This window comes from Vanacampus margaritifer, chromosome 5 (assembly GCF_051991255.1).
Source record: "Vanacampus margaritifer isolate UIUO_Vmar chromosome 5, RoL_Vmar_1.0, whole genome shotgun sequence".
NCBI classification, from domain to species: Eukaryota; Metazoa; Chordata; class Actinopteri; order Syngnathiformes; family Syngnathidae; genus Vanacampus; species Vanacampus margaritifer.
In genome coordinates, this window is record NC_135436.1 from 21,579,774 (window position 1) to 21,599,958 (window position 20,185).

Sequence of the window (20,185 nt, forward strand, 5' to 3'; positions counted from 1 at the left end):
AACATTTCAACATGGTGAATATATGAAAGAAAGAATTAAAAATGTTAATAATGTATAACAATCACGCCGCCCGAATAATTGTGAAAATGTAAATGAGGCCTCAAAGCCTGCTGAGGAATGCTGTAAATTAACTTGTGTGTTTAGTTTTGAAGCAATACACTGTAATAGTGTTTGTGTTGTTGTGTATTTCCTTTATTTAGGCTCTGTCTACAGCACTTCAGGTTCATGGGCAAACGCCACATCGCCAGGTACGCCTCCTTTTTAATCGCAACAAACCCGGCACATATGCCATCATCGCCTTATTAAGTCAACATACAATACACATGACGACTGGAGCATGCATTATTCATGGCCCACGTACAAACTACAAACACAGGTGGAGCAGGAACACTAACTAATGTGCGCCGCGTATGCGTGTGCACACGAGAGACAAAAAACGGGGAGGGGCGTCTGCACAGCTGGAGATTGTATTCGGCAAGCAAAAAGTGGGGGTTGTTTACCCGACAAGACGACGACTGGAACCGAGCCACTGGCGGCCCCTTGCTCAAACTTCTGGTTCCACCCCGGCTAATTAAATTAGCTCCCACTCTCTGCGATACCATGCGGGCTGAGGGAACACGCGGCTTATAGCGCGCGAGAGCATTAAAAGAGTAAAGATAGCTGGAAGCCGAGCTCACTCTCAGATGTAGCGCAGCCTGTCTGGGAAGGCTGTGAGCTACTTAACATTCGTCTGTGATAGCGGGCCAAGGGGGATACACGCCCTGCGTCTGCCTCGCTGTTGCCCTCGTTTGACGCTCGGCTGATTGCTCATTGAAGGCTTCCTCGGATGAATTGCGCTGGCAGGGTTTTCAGCCAAACTAGCTGTCAACCATTCAGTTATTAATTTGACCAATGATTGAATTGCTGTTTGTTTGTTTTTTTACACATGCATAGTACAGGCATAGTATAATGTTTTAGCCATGTTGCAACTGCTTGCCCTGTGAGTGACTTTGTTTTGATGGATTGCCGTTGCATCAAGTGAGCATGTCACCATTTGCATATAATACTGTACATGCATGCGACCACATTTGGTGCACTTGCGCTGTTGGCTCAGAGGTTGTGCCTTTGAAAAGATAGTAATGGTCGGAAAATGGGTGAGAATAAAGAAAAAGTGGATATTTGAAAGGTCGTTGGCAATAATCACCCTATTCATATATACTTGCACTTGGGCATTTCAGCGACAGAGGCTCTACGTGCTTGACTTTTTAGAATTAATTTCATTATCCTTAGAATGTTAAATTTAATCAAAGTGTACCTAATGCTGACTTTGCGCTATTTTTTAATTTTTTTTTGCATTAGTGTGTGATCTGGCTTCATTCGGGCATCAAACAGCACCGCCGTGCATTTTAAATATCTATTTGTTGGGATCCGGTTACTAAGCTGCAGTTTAACTGGTATTCACCCTTCCCCTGCCATGCAGTTTATTAACTCATTCACTCCCAGACATTTTCACACAAGCAATCCCCTTCACTCCCGGCTGGTTTACTGGATTTTGACTGATTTTGCAAGGCCCACAGAATATTGTGTTCTATTGCTATAAAAACATGGAACCTACCAGAAGAAAGATTAGGAAAAGTATATTTCTATCTGTTTCCGTTTTGTAGCAATTAGCATTAGAATATAGCTAAATTTCATCATTATTCACAAATCGATTTAGAATTGTGAGTAAATGAGCTTTTTTTTTCAACATGACCCTGGTTGATCTCTTTTGCTCTGCTGCCACCTGCTGGCTGTTTGTATAATAACTACCATTGCTTGACACTTCTGTATGCTCTAGCATTAAAAAACATAAATATAAATACATCTTTGGGGCACCTAAAACATTTAAAATAGAACATATTTATATGTTTTTGGGAGCAAATGAGTTCATGTCATTCTCCAGCCTCTACTTACCACTAACATACTTGAATGAGTCAGTAAGTACATGCCAGTAAAACTATGGGTCAAACCGGACCTTTTCGCAGCCTTATACAGTGTGTTGCCCTATTTGCACCCCACAGATGTTTTGCACACTCACTAAGCCCTACTAATGTTAGCTGTGATGTGATTGGCCCGTGAACAGGAAGCTAGCAGCGGCGCTAAAGCTGGCCCAGTCCACCCACGCCAATGGCACCATGAAGGTCCCTAACCATCCTTCCCAGCCCTCAAGCCTCCTCCCACAATGGTAACCAGCCTCTCGCCGCTTGAGCAGCAATCACACAGCCTCTGTTTTAACATTAACTTTGACTGCCAGACGTTTTCAGAAAAGGGATGCCGTGGGTGCCAGCCGATTTAAGCATGTTGACTGATCTTTTGACTGATCTTTCAAAGTCCACAGAAAATTATGTGTTTGGAGTATGGAAACACATATACTACCAAATGAAAGATTGGACTCTCACCTTTCATCAGAAAAAAACAGATTGTTTCTACCTTATTCCGTTTTTGAGTAATCAACAATAGAAAATGGTTAGTTTCACCTCTGTTTTGAAACAAACGTCTTTTAACGTCTTTGGCACTCCTCCATATGATTTTACTAAACGTTATTTAACGTTTTTGGCAGTCAAAGCTACAAAACAATACAAATTGTACTGCAAGCAAAATCAGGGTTAAATATAAATTTATTGCATTTATTCATCAGTGATGTGACCGTCACATTATGTATTCATGTGTAGCTGTTCTAAGCATGCCCCCATCTTTTTGTGTGATTTATTCTTGTTGTTCCTTATGTGCTAATAGACTGTTGTACTGCCATCCATTTTTAATTGTTCATTGTTGGATTGTGATGAAGTACCTAATGAATAGTCCAGTGACTATAATAACATCTGCTTATCGTTTCACCAGGATGGCTTCCTCCGGAGGGGACGGCCACCGACAGGCACGTTCCCAAACCATGCCCATCATCCGGGGCAAGAACGCCCTAACCAACCCCAAATTGCTGCAGATGATGGAGACCGGTAGGACATTGCCACCAAACAATGAATAAAATGGCATTCATGTCATTAAATTCCGCTCTCTGTCTGACATCCAGATGGGACTATCCAGGACGGGGACAGTCTGAGTCCCACTGATGTTGAAGCGAATTTGTCTACTGAGGTCTCGCTCACTGTTCTCGATGTTCTGGAGTTGTTTGTGCACCATCACAAGGTGTGTGTTTTCCTGTTAACATTACACATTCTGAAATGACATCACACACTGTAACATAGAAAACAATGGAATGTTGAAACTTTTTTTTTAATTCAATCTAAACTCAACCAATCACAGGATCAGGGTATTATTAGACCCTTTTTGTCCCTTAGGACCACCGCAATTGATGAAAAATGCGGAAATAAGCAAAAAACGGGAGGCACAAAAAAATAACCCAAAAAGGGACATCCCAAATTTTGGGGTTGTTCAATTAAATAAAAAAACAAAAAACAAAAGTTGGTTCAAATAAATAACCCACATAACAAAAATAGGCTGGCTTTGTGGGTTATTCATTTAATTTTACCCATCGTTTTGGATTAATTACCTCCAAAAATTGGGTTGTTTAATTTTTGACTCAATTCAATTGGGTTGTTTCATTTAGCTAAAACGTTGGGTCAAATGAATAACCCACAAAACAACCCAAGAAATTGGGTTGTCTTGTGGTTTATTAGTTCATTTGGCCCCAATTAATAACCCACAAAGCAATCCAAGAATTTGGGTTTCATTTGGCCCAACATTTTAACGTTAAATAATAACTCCAAAAGTTGGATTGGTTAATTTTTGGCCAAATTCAGTTGGGTTATTCAATTAACTCAGAAAGTTGGGTCAAACGAGTAACCCACAAAACAAGACAAAAAATGTGGTTACTTTGTGGATTATTCGTTTAATTTGTTTAATAAGTCCAGAAATTGGGTCGGGCCATTTTTGACACAATTTGGGTTATTTTTGAATAATAAAATCAAAGTACTATACTGCATTTATTTTTCTTCATACCTTAATTTTGAGAGTCAATTTATTAGTGTTTTCAGTTTTCACAGATCACCAAACATGACCTTGTTTAGGTTAGTCTATGATACACTGACGCCCCCTAGTGGAAAAGCAACCATGCTCGTTGCCTTGACTTCCAGAAGCAGCTGCTGTTGGATGACGGACAGAACGCACTGATGAAGAAGGTGCTGGACACCTACTTTCTCTTCTTTCAAATCAACCAATCGACCGCCACCCTTCGCCACATCTTTGCTGCACTCAGGCTCTTCGTACAAAAGGTCTCATATTGATCTTGATACATCGATCCACTCTTACCAGACCACAGGTGACATTTAAAAAAAAAATAATAATCTCTTCTTGTTAGTTCCCCAGTGCGTTCTTCCAAGGCAAGGCGGACCTCTGCGGCTGCCTGTGCTACGAGATCCTCAAATGCTGCAATCATCGCTCCAGCTCCACCCAGACGGAGGCGGCGGCGCTGCTCTATTTCGTCATGAGAAAGAACTTTGAGTTTACCAAGGGAAAGTCGATAGTGCGCTCACATCTTCAGGTAAACGCGCTGTTTTGTATTCTCACCTGGAGTGCACTTGTGAATAAATGGATCGTCTTTTCTTGACCAATTTTAGGTGATCAAGGCAGTGAGTCAGTTGATAGCCGATGCTGGCATTGGAGGCTCGAGATTTCAGCAGTCGCTGGCCATTGTTAACAACTTTGCAAATGGAGATGCTCCACTCAAGGTGAAGCCGCTCAGAACCAATAATACACTAGTGAAGTTTTTTTTAAAGTGTGGTTCTTAACCTTGCACGTTCACTGAATCCTTCTTTATTGAAAAATAAAATCAACGCTCCCCTTTTGTTCTTTCTGCAGAATTCTCCCTTCCCGGCCGAGGTCAAAGACCTGACCAAGCGGATCAGGACGGTGCTGATGGCCACGGCGCAGATGAAGGAGCATGAGAAGGATCCCGAGATGCTGGTGGACCTTCAGTACAGTTTGGCCAACTCGTACGCCAGCACGCCCGAGCTGCGGCGCACCTGGCTGGAGAGCATGGCCAAGGTCCACGTCCGCAACGGGGATCTCTCCGAGGTACTTGGAAGGCATCTTTGGGGGGGCTTCCCTCCTGTGTGGAGTTTGTGTGTTCTCGTGCGTGGGTTGTTCTGGACATACGCTGACATTTTCCAAAAAAACAGCATCATAGGTTGATGGAAGAATCGAAATCAGTGGTGGGCAAAGTATGTATCTGGGGCCACAAACGGTCCACTCTGTTGTTTAATCCGGCCTCCCAGCAAGAGTCCTGAAATATTTGTTGCATTTATTTACAACCCCCCCCCCCCCCCCCCCAAAAAAATGGTTTTAAATGACAATGTAATTAGTTATTTTATTTTTTCGGTGAAATAAGCAATTAATTAAATAAATCCTTAATTACTTGTGCAAAGATAATTAAATGAACGGTTTGTGAATCTGAATCTTTTTATTGTGTTAATATTTGGCTAACAAATGAGTATTAAATCAATTAGAAATAATGCAATTGGAAATATGCTTACCTTGTTTTGTTTATTTAAAATTTAAACAGCAGTTTCGTTGAAAATTAAATTAGCTACTTCAAATAAAACGAGTTACTTCAAATATGCTCATATTTATTCAATTCTTTCATCAAATAATTTGTCAATCAATTTATTGTACATAATAGGATAAAAATAATATTACTAGGATAAAAATATATATATATATATACATGCCAGTTCACTTATTTAAATGTATAAAATAGTTGGTTTAATTGTCCCCAAAAAATAATTGTACATATTACAATTAAAAAAGTATGAAGAATTTTATTTAAAATTTTTTTTTATTAATTTAGCTGTTTTATTCCAATAATTGCTCTTTTTAAAAATATTTTATTTTTTATTTTTTAACATATGTGTTCATGTATTTATACATATTTTTTATTATTATTTATGATTAATAAATTAGGATGATTGCAAATTTAAAAATGGCCGTGAGTTGTTTTATTACTAGTACATATTTTACACCCACATTTTTCTTTCTTTTTTTTCTTTTTGTGTTTCATTTTTACATCCTCTACAATGTCCTGGCCTATTCCGCCCAAAACTTCACTGCTTTTAAAAATTATATTTTAATGCAAATCTTTTTACACCCCCCCATCCCTCCCCCCCATAGGCCGCCATGTGCTACATCCACATCTCTGCTCTGATTGCCGAGTCGCTTAAGAGGAGAGGTGAGTGCACACGCGCTCCTGCAATAGCTCCCTTGCAGCATGGTTTGCATATGTATGCTTCTGCACATGCACATCATATGGACAAAAGTATTGGGACATCCAACAAGAAGTGAACATAATGGAGTTGAATAGGTTTAGCTTTGATCAATTTGGATGTATGTCTCAATAGTTTTGTTCATATGGCATTTCTCTTAGCCTGAGTCTTTTCAGGCATGGTCACTTCTAACCTAGAAGTCATGATCAACCAACTGTTTCTCTCTCTCTTTGCTAACGGTCCATTCTTTCAAAAATTATGTTATTCTTCCGGGCTATAATCTTAGGCACTAATTGAGAATTTGAGACCGTATAAATTGTGTCTTAGGTGAGCTTCTCATCATATAGAACGAGTTTAGTATTGACTGCCTGAGAAGGGAAATGAAAAAGCTAAATTACTGACATATGCTGACAGAGCTAGCCTAAGACACAATAAATATTTTATTATTTAAGTTATTATTAATTATTGCCTAATCTCAAAAACCCTGAAAGAACAACAGAATTGTTGTGAGAACATCACACGTGACGGAAGAATGGCTCTAACATGGTCACTGCAAGGTCGTGCAATTTTAGCTTTAGCATTGGCGAAAGGGGCGTGCGTGGTCACGGGTTCTGATTGCATTGAACACTTTTGGATGTCGGACACCACAGAGAGTTTTGTCATTCCTGCTGCTGAATTCCTCTAGAATAAATCGACTAACATATTGCATGTCGCCTCTTCCCTGTGTGCATTCTTTTTCATTTTTAACCTTTCGTCTGGCATAGTCTGGCATAGTTTTGCATGCCCTGCGCGCATGTGATGAACACAAGCTGTCTATCTGCTTGTGGACATTAAGATTTGTAATCCTCCTACTCCTCCCCCTCCTCCCCCCCGTTCCACCAAACAGGCTACTGGAGAGCAGACAAGGCCCGGATATCCAACGTGTCCCCTGAAGAAAGTCCCGTCTTTAAATGTAGCTCCTTACTAACCACCTCCCGAGAACAAGACAGTGAGTGTGCGCGCCTGGGGGATGTTTGGGTCAGGGCTTGGTGATGCTGAAGCAAGGGATTATGGGAGGAATTGTTGAACAGGTGGATGCTGATGCACAGTTCATGCTGAGAGCCAATACCATTTTCTTCAAATTGTGGCGTCAATTGATCACTGATTACGTTGTAATGCTAACACAATGCAATACACTGTAGAAAGGCTAACAATTAGCATTGATGTGGTGTTTTAGCCTAAACTGCTATACTTGTCAATTACTGTATGTTTTTCTGTTTTTTTTTGTTTTTTTGTTTTTTTGTTTTTTTTCTTCCAGGAGGGCTCAGTATTGTTCATTCAATTTGACATCATCATTGCTCTCCTTTTTTTTTTTTTTAAACAAATTAAAAAAAATTATTATTATTTTTTTTAATAAATATATATACATATATATATACATATACACACACACACATATATATATATATATATATATATATATATATATATATATATATATATATATATATATATATATATATATATTTTATTTTTTTTGTATGTGGGTGAGTATGTGTATGTGCGTGTGTGTGTGTGTGTGTGTGTGCGTGCGAGCGTGTGTGTATTTCATCAGTTCACCTAAAGCCCATTAAAAAAAAATCCCATACTAATAATATAATATAATAATAAATTGCCAAATGCAGAAACATCAATGTAAGTTATCACGATGTAGTGGCTCTTGCTAACAGACAGAATTAAGTAACCAGAATTAGGTTAAAAAATTCTATATCCGTAGACCATGTTTCTATAAATTTTGATATTTGGTTTTTATTTGAGGCAGATATTTTTTCCATTAAAATGTGATTTATGAGGAGGTTAGACCATTGGTCGATATTCAGAGTTTGTTTATTTTTCCAGTTAACAAGAATTGTTTTTTTAGCGATAGTAAGGGCTACAAGTGTAGATTGAAATTGTTTATGTGGTAAGTCAGTTGTTGTTAGGTCACCTAGCAAACACAAGTTTGGAGATAAAGGTATCCTACAGTTTTTCTGGGTTTTGTCACACAGGTAAAATGTCACACCCGTTGCTACTCTAAATGAGGAAAGAGAGTAATTGTGTTGTAAAATATTATAATCCTGTATGGTATGCTTCTGCCATGTGTGACTGGCCCACACTAATGTCCTTTTTGTTATTGCCGCGACCCCAGCATCGTTTTCTCTGGGCTGGGCGGCCTTCATGTGCATCAGCCCTAACGTGAAGGAAGAGGGAGCCATGAAGGAAGACACGGGTACACAAGACACTCCTTATACTGAGGTCAGTGGTCGCTCCAGGCTGCTTACGTCTTACGACCGCCAGTCGAGTCTTAATGGGAAGCTCCGTGATGTGTAGGACACCTTGGTGGAGCAGCTGGAGCTGTGCGTAGACTATCTGTGGAAGTCGGAGAGACACGAGCTCATCGCCGATATCAACAAACCTGTTATTGTTGTTTTTGAGAAGAGGAGAGACTTTAAGGTATGATAATGATCTATAGCAGTTATTTAGTGGTATGCAAAAAAATCACGGAAATAAATGTTAAAACTGTAGGGTTATAATAGTTTGGGATTTTTCTTTATAGTTAAATGATTTGTTTTAATTCATTTAGTTTTAGTTTTAGTATTAGTTTTTTTGTATGGGTTATTGCTTGTTTGCAAGAATTAAAAGGGATGGATAGATAGATAAATTGAAAATAATTGACAAAAATTAAAACGTAGCACGTTTTTACCTCTTTTTTTAACTTTAGTTAATTTTGTAAACATAAACGCAGTGTTTTTAGTTCTTTATTTTTTTTTAAACAGTTCATTTTTATTTTCTTTCATTTATGAAAATGCTTTTTCAATTTTATTATGTTATTTTATTCATTTGTGTTAATCTGTAAGAACACTGAACTGTGGAGTGTGAAGTGGATTTTTTTTCCCTCAGTGCAATTCATTTGTTCAGTAAAGAACAGTTGAATTAAATTTTTAAGTACAATAAAGTTGCATGTTTCATTAGGAACTGTTAGTTTTGGGAAATTTAATGCACAAAGTAGGTCCAATTTTGACTTATTTAAAATACATTTTAATTGGATTGGATGTTAATTAAATGTACTATTTAGGAAAAAAGCCTTTGCGTTTTTTATGTATTTCAATGTTAGCCATGATGTACTAAGTATTTTTTTTAGGAGGACGTGTAAAAAGTTTGAGAGCTACTGTGATAGCTTTAAAGTGTGTGTTTGTCTCCACAGAGGCTATCAGAGCTGTACTACGACATCCATCGGTCTTACCTGAAAGTGACGGAGGTCGTGAACTCGGAGAAACGACTATTCGGACGTTACTACCGAGTAGCTTTCTATGGACAGGTGAGGGATTATTGCTGTGGGTGCCCTCAACGAAATGTGTTGAATTAGTTTAATTAAGTTGACGAGTATCCAAGCCGCAACCCCTAAATAATAAAGGAGGCGGTTTGCTTCCATAAAGTGAAAACGGCTTTGAAACGAAAATACTGCTACTGCCACAACAAAATATGTAAAACAGAAATCAAGTCAAGAATCTGCTAGATCAGCTTCAACTTGAAGGCTGCATCTTAGCTGCATTATTATCAACTCGATGATGGTGGTTCAAGAGCCTCAAAGTGCTCAACATTATTTGATACAGCAACAGTTTAGTATCCTTAATTTCTCTGTTTGCTCTTTTCTTCCTTTTATTTTCGTTATATTCTATATCAAGATTGCGGTAAGTTTTGCAATGCGTTTGTTTGTTTGTTTGCTAACAACTTTGATCCTCTCCTCTCCGTTTGCCACTATTAACTCTTTATAAACTTACCCTTCGGAAGGTTTGTCAGAAGCTTGCTGTGCTCCATTTGACTCCCTTTAATCCAAAAGTTGCTTTCCCTCCTCGACAACGAGAGCAGACAGGAAGTTATGGCAAATAAACCTCAACCAGTTTTGGAATTTAATACTGTGTTATCCTGACTGTAACACAACAGCAAAAATGTTGTGTGCTGTACATGTAGCAATACAATGAAAAAGATTGTGCTATGTACCGTATGTGTGTCCTCGTAGGGTTTCTTTGAGGAGGAGGAGAGCAAAGAGTTCATCTACAAGGAGCCGAAGCTGACCGGTTTGTCTGAGATCTCTCAGCGGTTGCTTAAACTCTACTCCGACAAATTTGGTGCTGATAATGTCAAAATGATCCAGGATTCTAATAAGGTCAGTGATGTCATTATTTATCGAAGGCAACAAAGTGCTTCATCGGCCCGTTTTCTCCTTCCCTTAGGTCAATCCCAAAGACCTGGACCCAAAGTTTGCGTACATTCAGGTGACGTACGTGCTGCCTTACTTCGACGAGAAGGAACAGCAGGACAAAAGGACGGATTTTGAGAGGCATCACAATATCAACCGTTTTGTGTTCGAGACGCCGTTCACACTCTCTGGGAAGAAGCATGGCGACGTGGAGGAGCAGTGCAAGAGGCGCACCATTTTAACCAGTGAGCAGTTGATTTATTTGCTACATACACTTCCAGGCCACAAGATTAGGTACCCAGAATATAATCTAATACAATCATTTCTTCAAATAAAGATAAGGATGCCACACATTTATAAACAAAACAGGTTTTATTGAAAAATCATCAAGATGTGCTACCTATAGGAGGCGGTAATGACCCACACAAACAGCTTTTTAGCATCAACTGGGTCTAGTGCGTCACTGTCCCACTTGGCCCCGATGCAGGCAGACTGTAACACCAAGATTCAGTTCCTTGGCCGCACAGATTACTCCTTGACTCCTAGACCCAACAACCCTCTACCAAAAATAAGACAGCTGTATTTTTTGTATTCTTTATAAATGAATAATTTACTAACCACCACTAACTAACTAACTAACCATCCAACTAACCAAAGTACCAGCCCACTAATTGACCAACTAACCAATAATTAAATCATCAAACTAATCAGCTTAACTATGCAACTGACTTACCAAATAACAAAAAATAAACAACTAATCAGCCAATCATTCAAATCAACAACCAGTTTGCCTACCAGCTAGCTAGATAGCTAGCTAGATAGCTAATTAACTAACAAACAAACAATGTTGAAAATGTATCAAGCAACCATCCAACTAAAACATACAAGTTACCAACCCACCATTTAATGTATAACCTACTAATTAATACTAGTAGGAGTAGTGCTGACTGGCTAACTAGTTAGTTAGTTAATTAGTTAGTTGTACTGCTAACTAACTACTAAACATCTAGCCATCCATTTTCCAAACCATGGTTCAAATTAAATAAAAAATTAAATAACTAACTAAACAACCAATCAACTAACCTCTAATTACTGTCCACCAAAGTAACCAACCTATCATTTAACGTAAAGCCTACTAACTAACTAACTGTCCACCCAAGTAATCTAGCCATCCATTTTCCAAACCATGGTTCAAATTAGATAAAAAATTAAATAACTAACTAAACAACCAATCAACTAACCTCCAATTACTGTCCACCAAAGTAACCAACCTATCATTTAACGTAAAGCCTACTAACTAACTAACTGTCCACCCAAGTAATCTAGCCATCCATTTTCCAAACCATGGTTCAAATTAGATAAAAAATTAAATAACTAACTAAACAACCAATCAACTAACCTCTAATTACTGTCCACCAAAGTAACCAACCCATCATTTAATGTAAAGCCTACTAACTAACTAACTAACTCAATAAGCAACTGGACAACCAATCAAGTCAACTATCCAACTGATTTCGCAACTATTTAATCAACTAACAAATCAAATTTTCAGCTAGCTAACCAACCAACCAATTGACCTTAACTAAATGACCACGTAAACAACTAACTGCCCAACCAAGTAACCAACGCATCAACCAAAATTTATAGCGTACTTGTTTTTATGCTCAGTGTTTAGCGGTGTAGAACTGCACTGTATACAACTGACAACTATCAGAAAATACAGTATTAATATGTTAACCAGCAGTTCTTGTATTGGAATTCAGTATGCTGAAGCATCATCTGCAACACTTTCCTCTGCTTTTTCCTCAGCAAGCTCCAGCTTCCCGTACCTCAAAAAGCGCATCCAGGTGGTGGAGCAGCAGAGTACGGAGATGAACCCCATCGAAGTGGCCATTGACGAGATGTCCCGTAAAGTGTCTGAGCTCAACCAGCTGTGCAACATGGATGAGGTGGACATGATCCGACTGCAGCTCAAACTGCAGGGTAGCGTCAGTGCCAAGGTGCGTCTTCTTCTGCTGTCCAAAAACGCACACACATTTGCAGAATTTGATGTTTAGTCTCTGGCCTCACATGACTTTTTTTTTTTTTTTTTTTCCAGGTCAATGCAGGCCCGATGGCTTATGCAAGGGCCTTTTTAGAGGAGAAGAATGCCAAGAAGTATCCAGACAACCAGGTTAAGCTACTGAAGGAGATCTTCAGGTAGGAAGTTTTTTTAACAATGCCTGATACCGTCAGTGATCAAAGCTAATATGTGAGTTTTTTTTTTTTTTTTTCTCGCCTGCAGGCAGTTTGCAGAAGCATGCGGGCAGGCATTGGATGTGAACGAGCGTCTGATCAAGGAGGACCAGCTGGAGTACCAGGAGGAGATGAGAGCTCACTACAGGGACATGCTGAGCGAACTGTGCGCCATCATGAACGAGCAGGTTATTGCTTTGAAGCGTGCGGCCATTTTCCACACAACATCCATTGTTCTCATCTCCCATGTCATCGGACATTATTGTTACTATTGCTGTCCTTGTACTTCTTTTTTTTTTTTCCCAACTTTCAGCTGCAAAAACGTGTTCTCGCCTCCAGCGCCACTTCTCTCTCTAACAGCTCACTTTCCAATCTGTCTAAGACTGGTATGTCATCACTCTCATTTTCACTCATTTTCGCACCATGACCATTCCCTGGCATCTCAAAGTGTTTTAGGAACTTCATCCCACAACTTGGAGCTTTACTTTAGTCAAGTCAATCCATCTTTCCCATTCTTCCATATTCTTTGTGTCCAGATTCCTCATTCAAGGCAGCCAGGAACGGAGCGCCACAGCGGCTTCTAAACGGCTGACGGGAAGTTGATGCTCCCGGTTGGACTCTTTTGCCTGTTTGTGAGTGCAGCAAGTGATAGTAGAAGAAGAAAAAGAAGACAAGGGAAGAAGAAGTGTGTAGACTGTGCTCGTGCTAGTCTGTTGTCCTGTTGTTGAACGTCGCATTAGCTGATGCACCGGTAGGTTCTGTTTATTTTGGGTTCTAGAGAGGCAGCCTTGAATAACTGGTAAGCAAAAAAAAAAAAAAAAAAGTTTCTTAAACACACATACACATGCGCCTTCTCTCCACAGCCTTGCCCTTTAGATTCAGTGACCTTACCGAGCTGGAGGTGCGTTCAGCTTCTCCTTGCGTTCTATTCTTAATATTTTAGGAAGGAAATTTGTCCCCCTACTAAAAAAAATAAAATAAGCTAATGCGAAAAAACTGAATGTGTTATTTTCTCAAGCTGAATGCACCTCCGCTCGGTTTTCGAATGTAAAGCAACTCCACCGTGCTAATTTGTACCCTCGCTAACATTTCCCCCGAATATCAGCGCGACCATTTTCAAGCGGAACCGATAAAAAAAAAAAGAAAACAAAGAGTTATGTTTTGTAACATTTTTAAATGCATTGTTACTGTTATTATTTACTGTTTTGAATTGTATATAAGAAATATTAATATTTAAAACATTTGAAATGTTCCCTTTTTTTAAATAAAATATACATATAAATATTTGTTTAGCTGACTTCACAAAAAAAAAGATCAAAACTAAAGTTTTATGTATAACATTTAAATAAAATTTTGTTAATGTTGAAAAGTCTTCATTGAGTGTTTACTGAGTTGTACTTGTTTTAGAGTGGGCTCATTCTAGCTTGCATCCATTTTTCTGTAAGCAGCCTGGTTGCCAGTCATTTGCAGAGCAAATACTGTAAAAAAATTAATTAAAAAAATTACACTTACATAAATTCACACTTTTTGACAATTTAGTCTTCAATTCATGTAAATTGTTGCACGCTAAGAGGTCAGAGCGTCGAGTGATGTGGTAAGTAGTGATCATTTCCCCCAGTAGTGTTTTATACAGTAAGTATTGTTTTAATAACATTACATGATATCACGTTATGGCAGCAAAGCAAAGTAATGATTTGCACGTCTGACTCCCAGTTGACAGGTTCTGGGTTCAAATCTCAGTTCTCTACCTGTATTTTTGTTGGTTTTCTCCAGGTTTTTGTTTTGTTTTGTTTTGATGTGATCCAAACGCTGAGACTGAACGGCAACGTGAAACTTTCACTGAAAGGGAAGTGACATACAGTATTTTGGCATGAATAGAGTGAAGTAGCGAGTTGCATTCAAGTGATCGGATGTCAATGTTTTGCAGGTCATAGCAGAGCAGAGGGCCTTGTTAATTTTTAATGTCAATATGTCATACCGCAATCCCAACTTTACGGACACGTTTTCATCTCGTCACTTGGCCTGACGTCTACTAACACTGGCCTTCATCGCCACCATGGTCATCATCAAGGTAGTGCGCGCTAACCAGCAGGCCGATTTGTGTTTCTCTCAGTCCTTTTTTCGCGCCAAGCTTATGTGCGCTCGGACTGTGGATGGCTCAGGTTGCTTTGAGTCAGCAGCATTCAACACAGGTAATGCTATACGGCTGTGATGCCCAATCACCAGACCGCTACATGGCACTGGGCCACATAGATTAAGACATGTATTTAGTTATTTATGTATTTGTTTATTGGTAGTGAAGCAAATACAGTATTGTTTTGTGGAAAACACTACTTCACCTTTATATTTTTATGCAGGATCGTGAGTGGTCGGCGGCAACAATGAATACACAGAGACTGATATACTTTGCTAGAATAACTGTGCCTTTTATTCCCCGCAAACAGCAATCAACATTTATACTGTGCTAGAATAATAGTACGTTTTATTCCCCGCAAACAGTAATCAACACCTGTGCTTTGCTAGAATAATTATACCTTTTATTCCCCGCAAACAGCAATAATCACAACTCGCTTTGCTAGAATAATGGTGTCTTTTATTCCCCCGCAAACAGCAATCAATACACTACAACGTTACGCAGCATAATATGATCATCATCAGCGCTTACCTTGACACTAGACCGGAGAGCCGACGGTCCGGGTAGAACGAGCTGCAAAACGGCTGGGCAATCGGACGTGCTCCACAGCTGACTCTGTCCGGACCGTGTGCCGCTCCGTCTTTTATTCGTTACCGTGAGAAACCGGGCTAGCCAAGCCCTTTCTGAGACACTTTCGAAAACATGTTTTGCGAAGCAGGGAAGGCTGTAGTATAAACAAGGAAGTGTTCCCAGGCTGATTCCACCCTTTATTTACAAATTGTTGGGCACCTGGATTCGTACAACAGTCCAGGACAACAACATATCCTTATATAAGAGGTTACATGAGGACATATCAAACCATGGTTATTTTCCCTTCAAGTATCAATCGGGAATTCGATTTAATCTAACAGTCCACTCGCTTAATTCTAGCATATAGTGTGAAATGCCATTGACTGGCTAACGGAACACACTCACTTTTACATTGATTAAAAGTGCTGTTGACACATGAGTTTTAAAGATTGAGAACATATCACTGTTACTTTATTACCATTGAGTGGCGTAATTAGCCTTGTGGGCACATTAGAGTAGATTATAAATTAAGAGAAAGCAGTTTCCCCCGACGTTGCATTCAAAACCACAAATTGGATTCAGGTCTCCACGTGCCATGCAAGAACCCCTGCGTAGTTTTCCAGAAACTAGAAACTATGCTGATGAATAAAACATCCTCCCCGAGGGCGACTGGCAGATCTGTTCCCCGCAGACAGATCAGCTGTATAGGCGGCGACACCATGTAGTCACAACCAAGATCCGCACTGAGATTGTACTCAGCGACCCAGGGACAGGCAGCATGTTAAAGGCCAGCCAGCACCGTGAGCTCCTTGTGCACGACCCGCAACAACAACCCCCCGCACTTTTTGGGAAGCCTTGGTTCTGGCAGCGGAGCAGCGGAGCCATGGAGGGAACCCGCAGCCTGGCCCGGGTCATCATGGAGATGCGGGAAGAAATCAGAAAGCTGGAGGACCAGAACCGAGCGCTGCCGAAGGACGGGGACCATCAACAGGACGTGGACCAAGATCTGGAGCAGACACGGGAAACATTTGTTGAGGAAGAGCATGAAAACCCAAATGGCAATCTCAGGAGGAATGCATCTGCTCCCATTCTAAAGGGACAATTTAAGGAATATAAAGGTAGCCATCTTGCAGTATTTTGACTGTCATCCATCTACTTATCACTCTAAAAACAATTAGGCCAAAAATTACACAAATGGGTCAAAAGGTGACCAACCCAACTTTTTGGGTGTTTCATGCAGCCCAAAAATTTGAGTGAAAATTAATTTGATAAAATTTGGTTGTGTTCTTCATTTGACTATCCACATTGGGTTATTTTTGACTCGACTGTTGTTAAGGTGATCCACCTATATCTACATCCTAAACAGTTGGGTAAAAAAAAAGAAAAAGTAGGGGGGGGGGGTCAAAAATTTGGGTCAAAATAACTAATAAAAAAACTGAGATGTTTTATGGGTTATTCATTTGCCTGATCTGTCCCTTCTTGAGTCATTTGGGGTTATTTTTGACCCAACTGTTTTTAGACTGATCCGCCTACTGTATATCTACATCCTAAAAACAGTTGGGTAAAAATATAAACCAATTTGGGTGAAAAAAGGGATCCATCCAATTTGTTGGGTTATTTATTTAACACAAAATGTTGGGTCAAAAGGAATTTTAAAAAATGAAGTTGTTTTATGGATTATTCATTTGACCCAACTTTTGGGTCAAATGAATTACCCCAAAAAGTTGCCGCTGTCCTTTTTTGACCCATATATGGTTTTATTTTTCACCCAACTGTTTTTAGATTTATCTATTTAAGTTTACGTACTAAAAAAGTTGGGTAAAAAATAAATCAATTTGGGTCTGAAAGAGACTAACTCATTTTTGGGGGTTATTCATTAACACCCCACTTCCCACCAAAAAAATAAAAATTGATAACCCAAAAAGTCATCCGGCACTTTTCGACCCATCTATATCTACATCCTAAAAACAGTTGTGTTAAGAAAAAAAAACAGTTAAGATTAATTTTAACCCAATCATTGGGTCAAAAAGTGATCGACCACTATTTAGTAGGTCAATTAGACCCAAGTGGGGGTCGCTCCCTTTTTGACTGAAGTAATTGGATTACTGTATTTAAATTAGGCATACGTTGTAGTTGTTTCATAATGTCTATACTTTATGAAACTGGACCTTCATAAAACGTTAGGATTTATTTGGAAGGGGTTATTAAAATCAGCAGGGTAGAAATTTCAAATTCAGTTTCCGGTTCAAATCCGTTTATTTTTGACCCAACAATTTTTAGGGTGCATTTATCCAACCATCTACTGTATCAACATCTATCTATCCATCTAGACTTTGTTACTCTGACATGTAATGTTGTTTTGCCCCAGACAATATTGGCATGACAGTGCGAAGGTACTCCATGAACTCCAGCCCATCTGTGGTGACACGGACCGAGGGTGTAGCAGGCCCGTGGGGGCGACTGAGCCACTTTGGATGGGGGCGTCTACAGGAAGAGGTCCAGGGAAGGAACGGCAACCCTAATGACTCTGCCACCAGTGACGTGGCCTCAGCGACCAACAGAACCTCCCTTCAGAAATACGTACATAAGACCAGGTAAACAAGCAACTCATTGGACACTTCATTAGGTAGTCCTGATATAAGGAGCTGAATCCAAAACTCTCCAGATCATAGCAAGAATAAGTGAAATATACAATATAGAATTACATCCCAGGCCAGTTTTATAACATTTACGTCACTTGCTTTTTCAAGCGCACACGATTTTCAAACAAACACATTAAAACATATTGAGAGAGAGAGCAGGGCAATATTCTTCAGTGGTTATTTAGTTAGATCAGTGAACTGAACCCTCCATGTGTTTACGGTAAATAAATCACCCCCACCGCCAAACTCACACATTTATCATCTCATAATATTCTTCAATAATTATGCCCAAATAAATATGGAGATCACACAACAAAGAATTACTGTACTCAAAAACAAAAACTGGGTTGAGCTTGAAACGCTCCCTATTTTCACTCTTTTTTTCAAATATAAATAGTGCAATACAATAGTGTGCCGCCATCTAGTGGCCGAAAGTAGTAAAACTATACTAAAAATAAACTGCAAGTTGAACAAAATTGACGTCTTTAAAATACGATAAAAAAAACTATTAAAAAAAATAAATGACAAATCTGAGAAATAGAAATGCAATTGACTTATTACCCTCCAGTTGCCTCATTTATTGCCATACACAAAATAGTGAAAATGAAAACGATCCCACTAATTTCAAAAGTAGTGGAGGGGTCAGAAAAGTTGTTAAATATTGCGAATAAAATCGCTAAATTAAGCCACATAATTATGATGTAAAATCAATGAGCCTGTGCTAGATTTTTTATTTTATTTACATTATCAGTTTGTATGATTAAACATGTTTAAATGGGGCTTTGTTTTAATTATTCTCTGATAACTTGGGATAGTACTAGTGTACCTAATGAAGTGTCCGCTGAGTTTCCGGTCTCTTCTTCGCTTCTTTGTCCTCCTCAGAGCCAAAGTGAAAACAGTCACATTCCTTCTACCAGTGGATGACATATACACCAGCAAACCAGTCCTGTCCAAACCTCAGGAGCCCACAACCACCGAGCTGGCCCCCATCACTGACACGGAGTCGTGAGAGAAGCAAAAGTGCCCATTTGCAGGAAGACTTTGAAGTTGCACAGTTACACACTGACAATGAGACACAGATCACATGTCCTGTGGTTAAGTATTTTGACACCCTGCAGGTGACTTTTTTTTTTCTTTTCTTTTCTTTTTTTAATTACAGGCACGTTAGGTCAATGACTAATGTATTATTCATTCACACTTTTCTCTTGAAGCAGGGCCCACATGTGACCTCGTTGTGAATACTATCCATTGATCCACAATATAGTGTTGCTTGGGTTTCCTCATTAGGTATTTAAAACACAAACGCAACAGAAACCGCATCAGGTTAATATATATGGATGTTGCATGCGTCTCAAATTAGAATCTGATCTTGTTTTTTTTTTTTTTTTTTAAACAATTTTGAGGACTAACTCAGTTAAAAGCCAAAATGATTTTGTAATATAAGATTTAGGTAATAATTGGCCTTTTGGAAATGATTTTCCAATGCATGAATCTGTGTAAGTTTTGCTTTTTGAACTATGAAATCCATTTTCACTATTCAAATTTATTGCGATGTACCTGACCCTAATATATACCGTAATACTAAAATAGTGAAAAATAGTAAACAATGCCAAGTCACGTATGTCACTTTATTTAACTCTTTGACTGCCAAGCGTTTTCAGAAAAGGGATGCCGTGGGTGCCAGCCGATTTAAGCATTTTGACTGATCTTTCAAGGCCCACAGAAAATTATGTGTTTGGACTATGGAAACACACATACTACCAAATGAAAGATTGGACTCTCATCTTTCATCAGAAAAAAAAAGTTTGTGTCTACCTTCTTCCGTTTTTCAGTAATCAACAATAAAAAATGGTTAGTTTCACCTCTGTTTTGAAAAAAACATCTTTTAACGTCTTTGGCACTCCTCCATAGGATTTTACTAAACGTTATTTAACGTTTTTGGCAGTCAAAGAGTTCAGATACAGTCAAGTAAATCTATATAAAATCATTTCCATAGTTTCTAAAAATGCTTCTTCTTTTTTTTAAGTAAAAATAAATCAAGCAACACAAGGAAATATTTTACAACACAAGCGAGACTTTATGTGCAGTTATTGGATACAAGTCGAGGTAAGTGCCCCAATGGATATAAAAAGTCTACACACCCCTGTTTAAA

The 20,185-nt window shown here is 39.0% G+C and overlaps 2 protein-coding genes across 5 annotated transcripts in view; both read left to right on the top strand.

Moving 5' to 3' along the window:
- dock10 (dedicator of cytokinesis 10) overlaps nt 1–14,059 on the top strand; it is a 47,679-nt gene extending 33,620 nt beyond the window's left edge. For 2 of the 4 annotated variants that reach the window (XM_077565597.1, XM_077565598.1), the window contains exons 38-57: nt 201–248; nt 2,102–2,203; nt 2,860–2,972; nt 3,047–3,162; nt 4,110–4,247; nt 4,334–4,516; nt 4,593–4,703; nt 4,834–5,049; nt 6,142–6,199; nt 7,120–7,221; nt 8,401–8,507; nt 8,583–8,705; nt 9,457–9,570; nt 10,273–10,419; nt 10,487–10,697; nt 12,262–12,452; nt 12,551–12,651; nt 12,737–12,875; nt 13,001–13,073; nt 13,224–14,059. In XM_077565597.1, the coding sequence (XP_077421723.1) occupies nt 201–248; nt 2,102–2,203; nt 2,860–2,972; nt 3,047–3,162; nt 4,110–4,247; nt 4,334–4,516; nt 4,593–4,703; nt 4,834–5,049; nt 6,142–6,199; nt 7,120–7,221; nt 8,401–8,507; nt 8,583–8,705; nt 9,457–9,570; nt 10,273–10,419; nt 10,487–10,697; nt 12,262–12,452; nt 12,551–12,651; nt 12,737–12,875; nt 13,001–13,073; nt 13,224–13,279 (2,449 nt within the window). In that variant the 3' untranslated portion in view covers nt 13,280–14,059. The remainder of the gene's footprint in view (nt 1–200; nt 249–2,101; nt 2,204–2,859; nt 2,973–3,046; nt 3,163–4,109; nt 4,248–4,333; nt 4,517–4,592; nt 4,704–4,833; nt 5,050–6,141; nt 6,200–7,119; nt 7,222–8,400; nt 8,508–8,582; nt 8,706–9,456; nt 9,571–10,272; nt 10,420–10,486; nt 10,698–12,261; nt 12,453–12,550; nt 12,652–12,736; nt 12,876–13,000; nt 13,074–13,223) is intronic. The other 2 variants (XM_077565600.1, XM_077565599.1) reach the window with 2 other exon arrangements.
- A 1,730-nt stretch (nt 14,060–15,789) lies between these two features.
- Nucleotides 15,790–20,144, top strand: LOC144051953 (uncharacterized). The gene is made up of 3 exons (XM_077565604.1): nt 15,790–16,509; nt 17,760–17,985; nt 18,916–20,144. The coding sequence occupies exons 1-3, from the start codon at nt 16,170–16,172 to the stop codon at nt 19,040–19,042; spliced, it is 693 nt and encodes a 230-aa protein (XP_077421730.1). The 5' UTR covers nt 15,790–16,169; the 3' UTR covers nt 19,043–20,144.
- Nucleotides 20,145–20,185: the final 41 nt, after the last annotated feature.

Bases quoted from the DNA above. Each gene is read 5' to 3' on its own strand.
- LOC144051953 (XM_077565604.1), top strand. From the start codon at position 16,170: ATGTTAAAGGCCAGCCAGCACCGTGAGCTCCTTGTGCACGACCCGCAA. The intron at 16,510-17,759 runs GTAGCCATCTTG...GTTTTGCCCCAG, and splicing joins ACAATTTAAGGAATATAAAG to ACAATATTGGCATGACAGTG. The intron at 17,986-18,915 runs GTAAACAAGCAA...TGTCCTCCTCAG, and splicing joins AAATACGTACATAAGACCAG to AGCCAAAGTGAAAACAGTCA.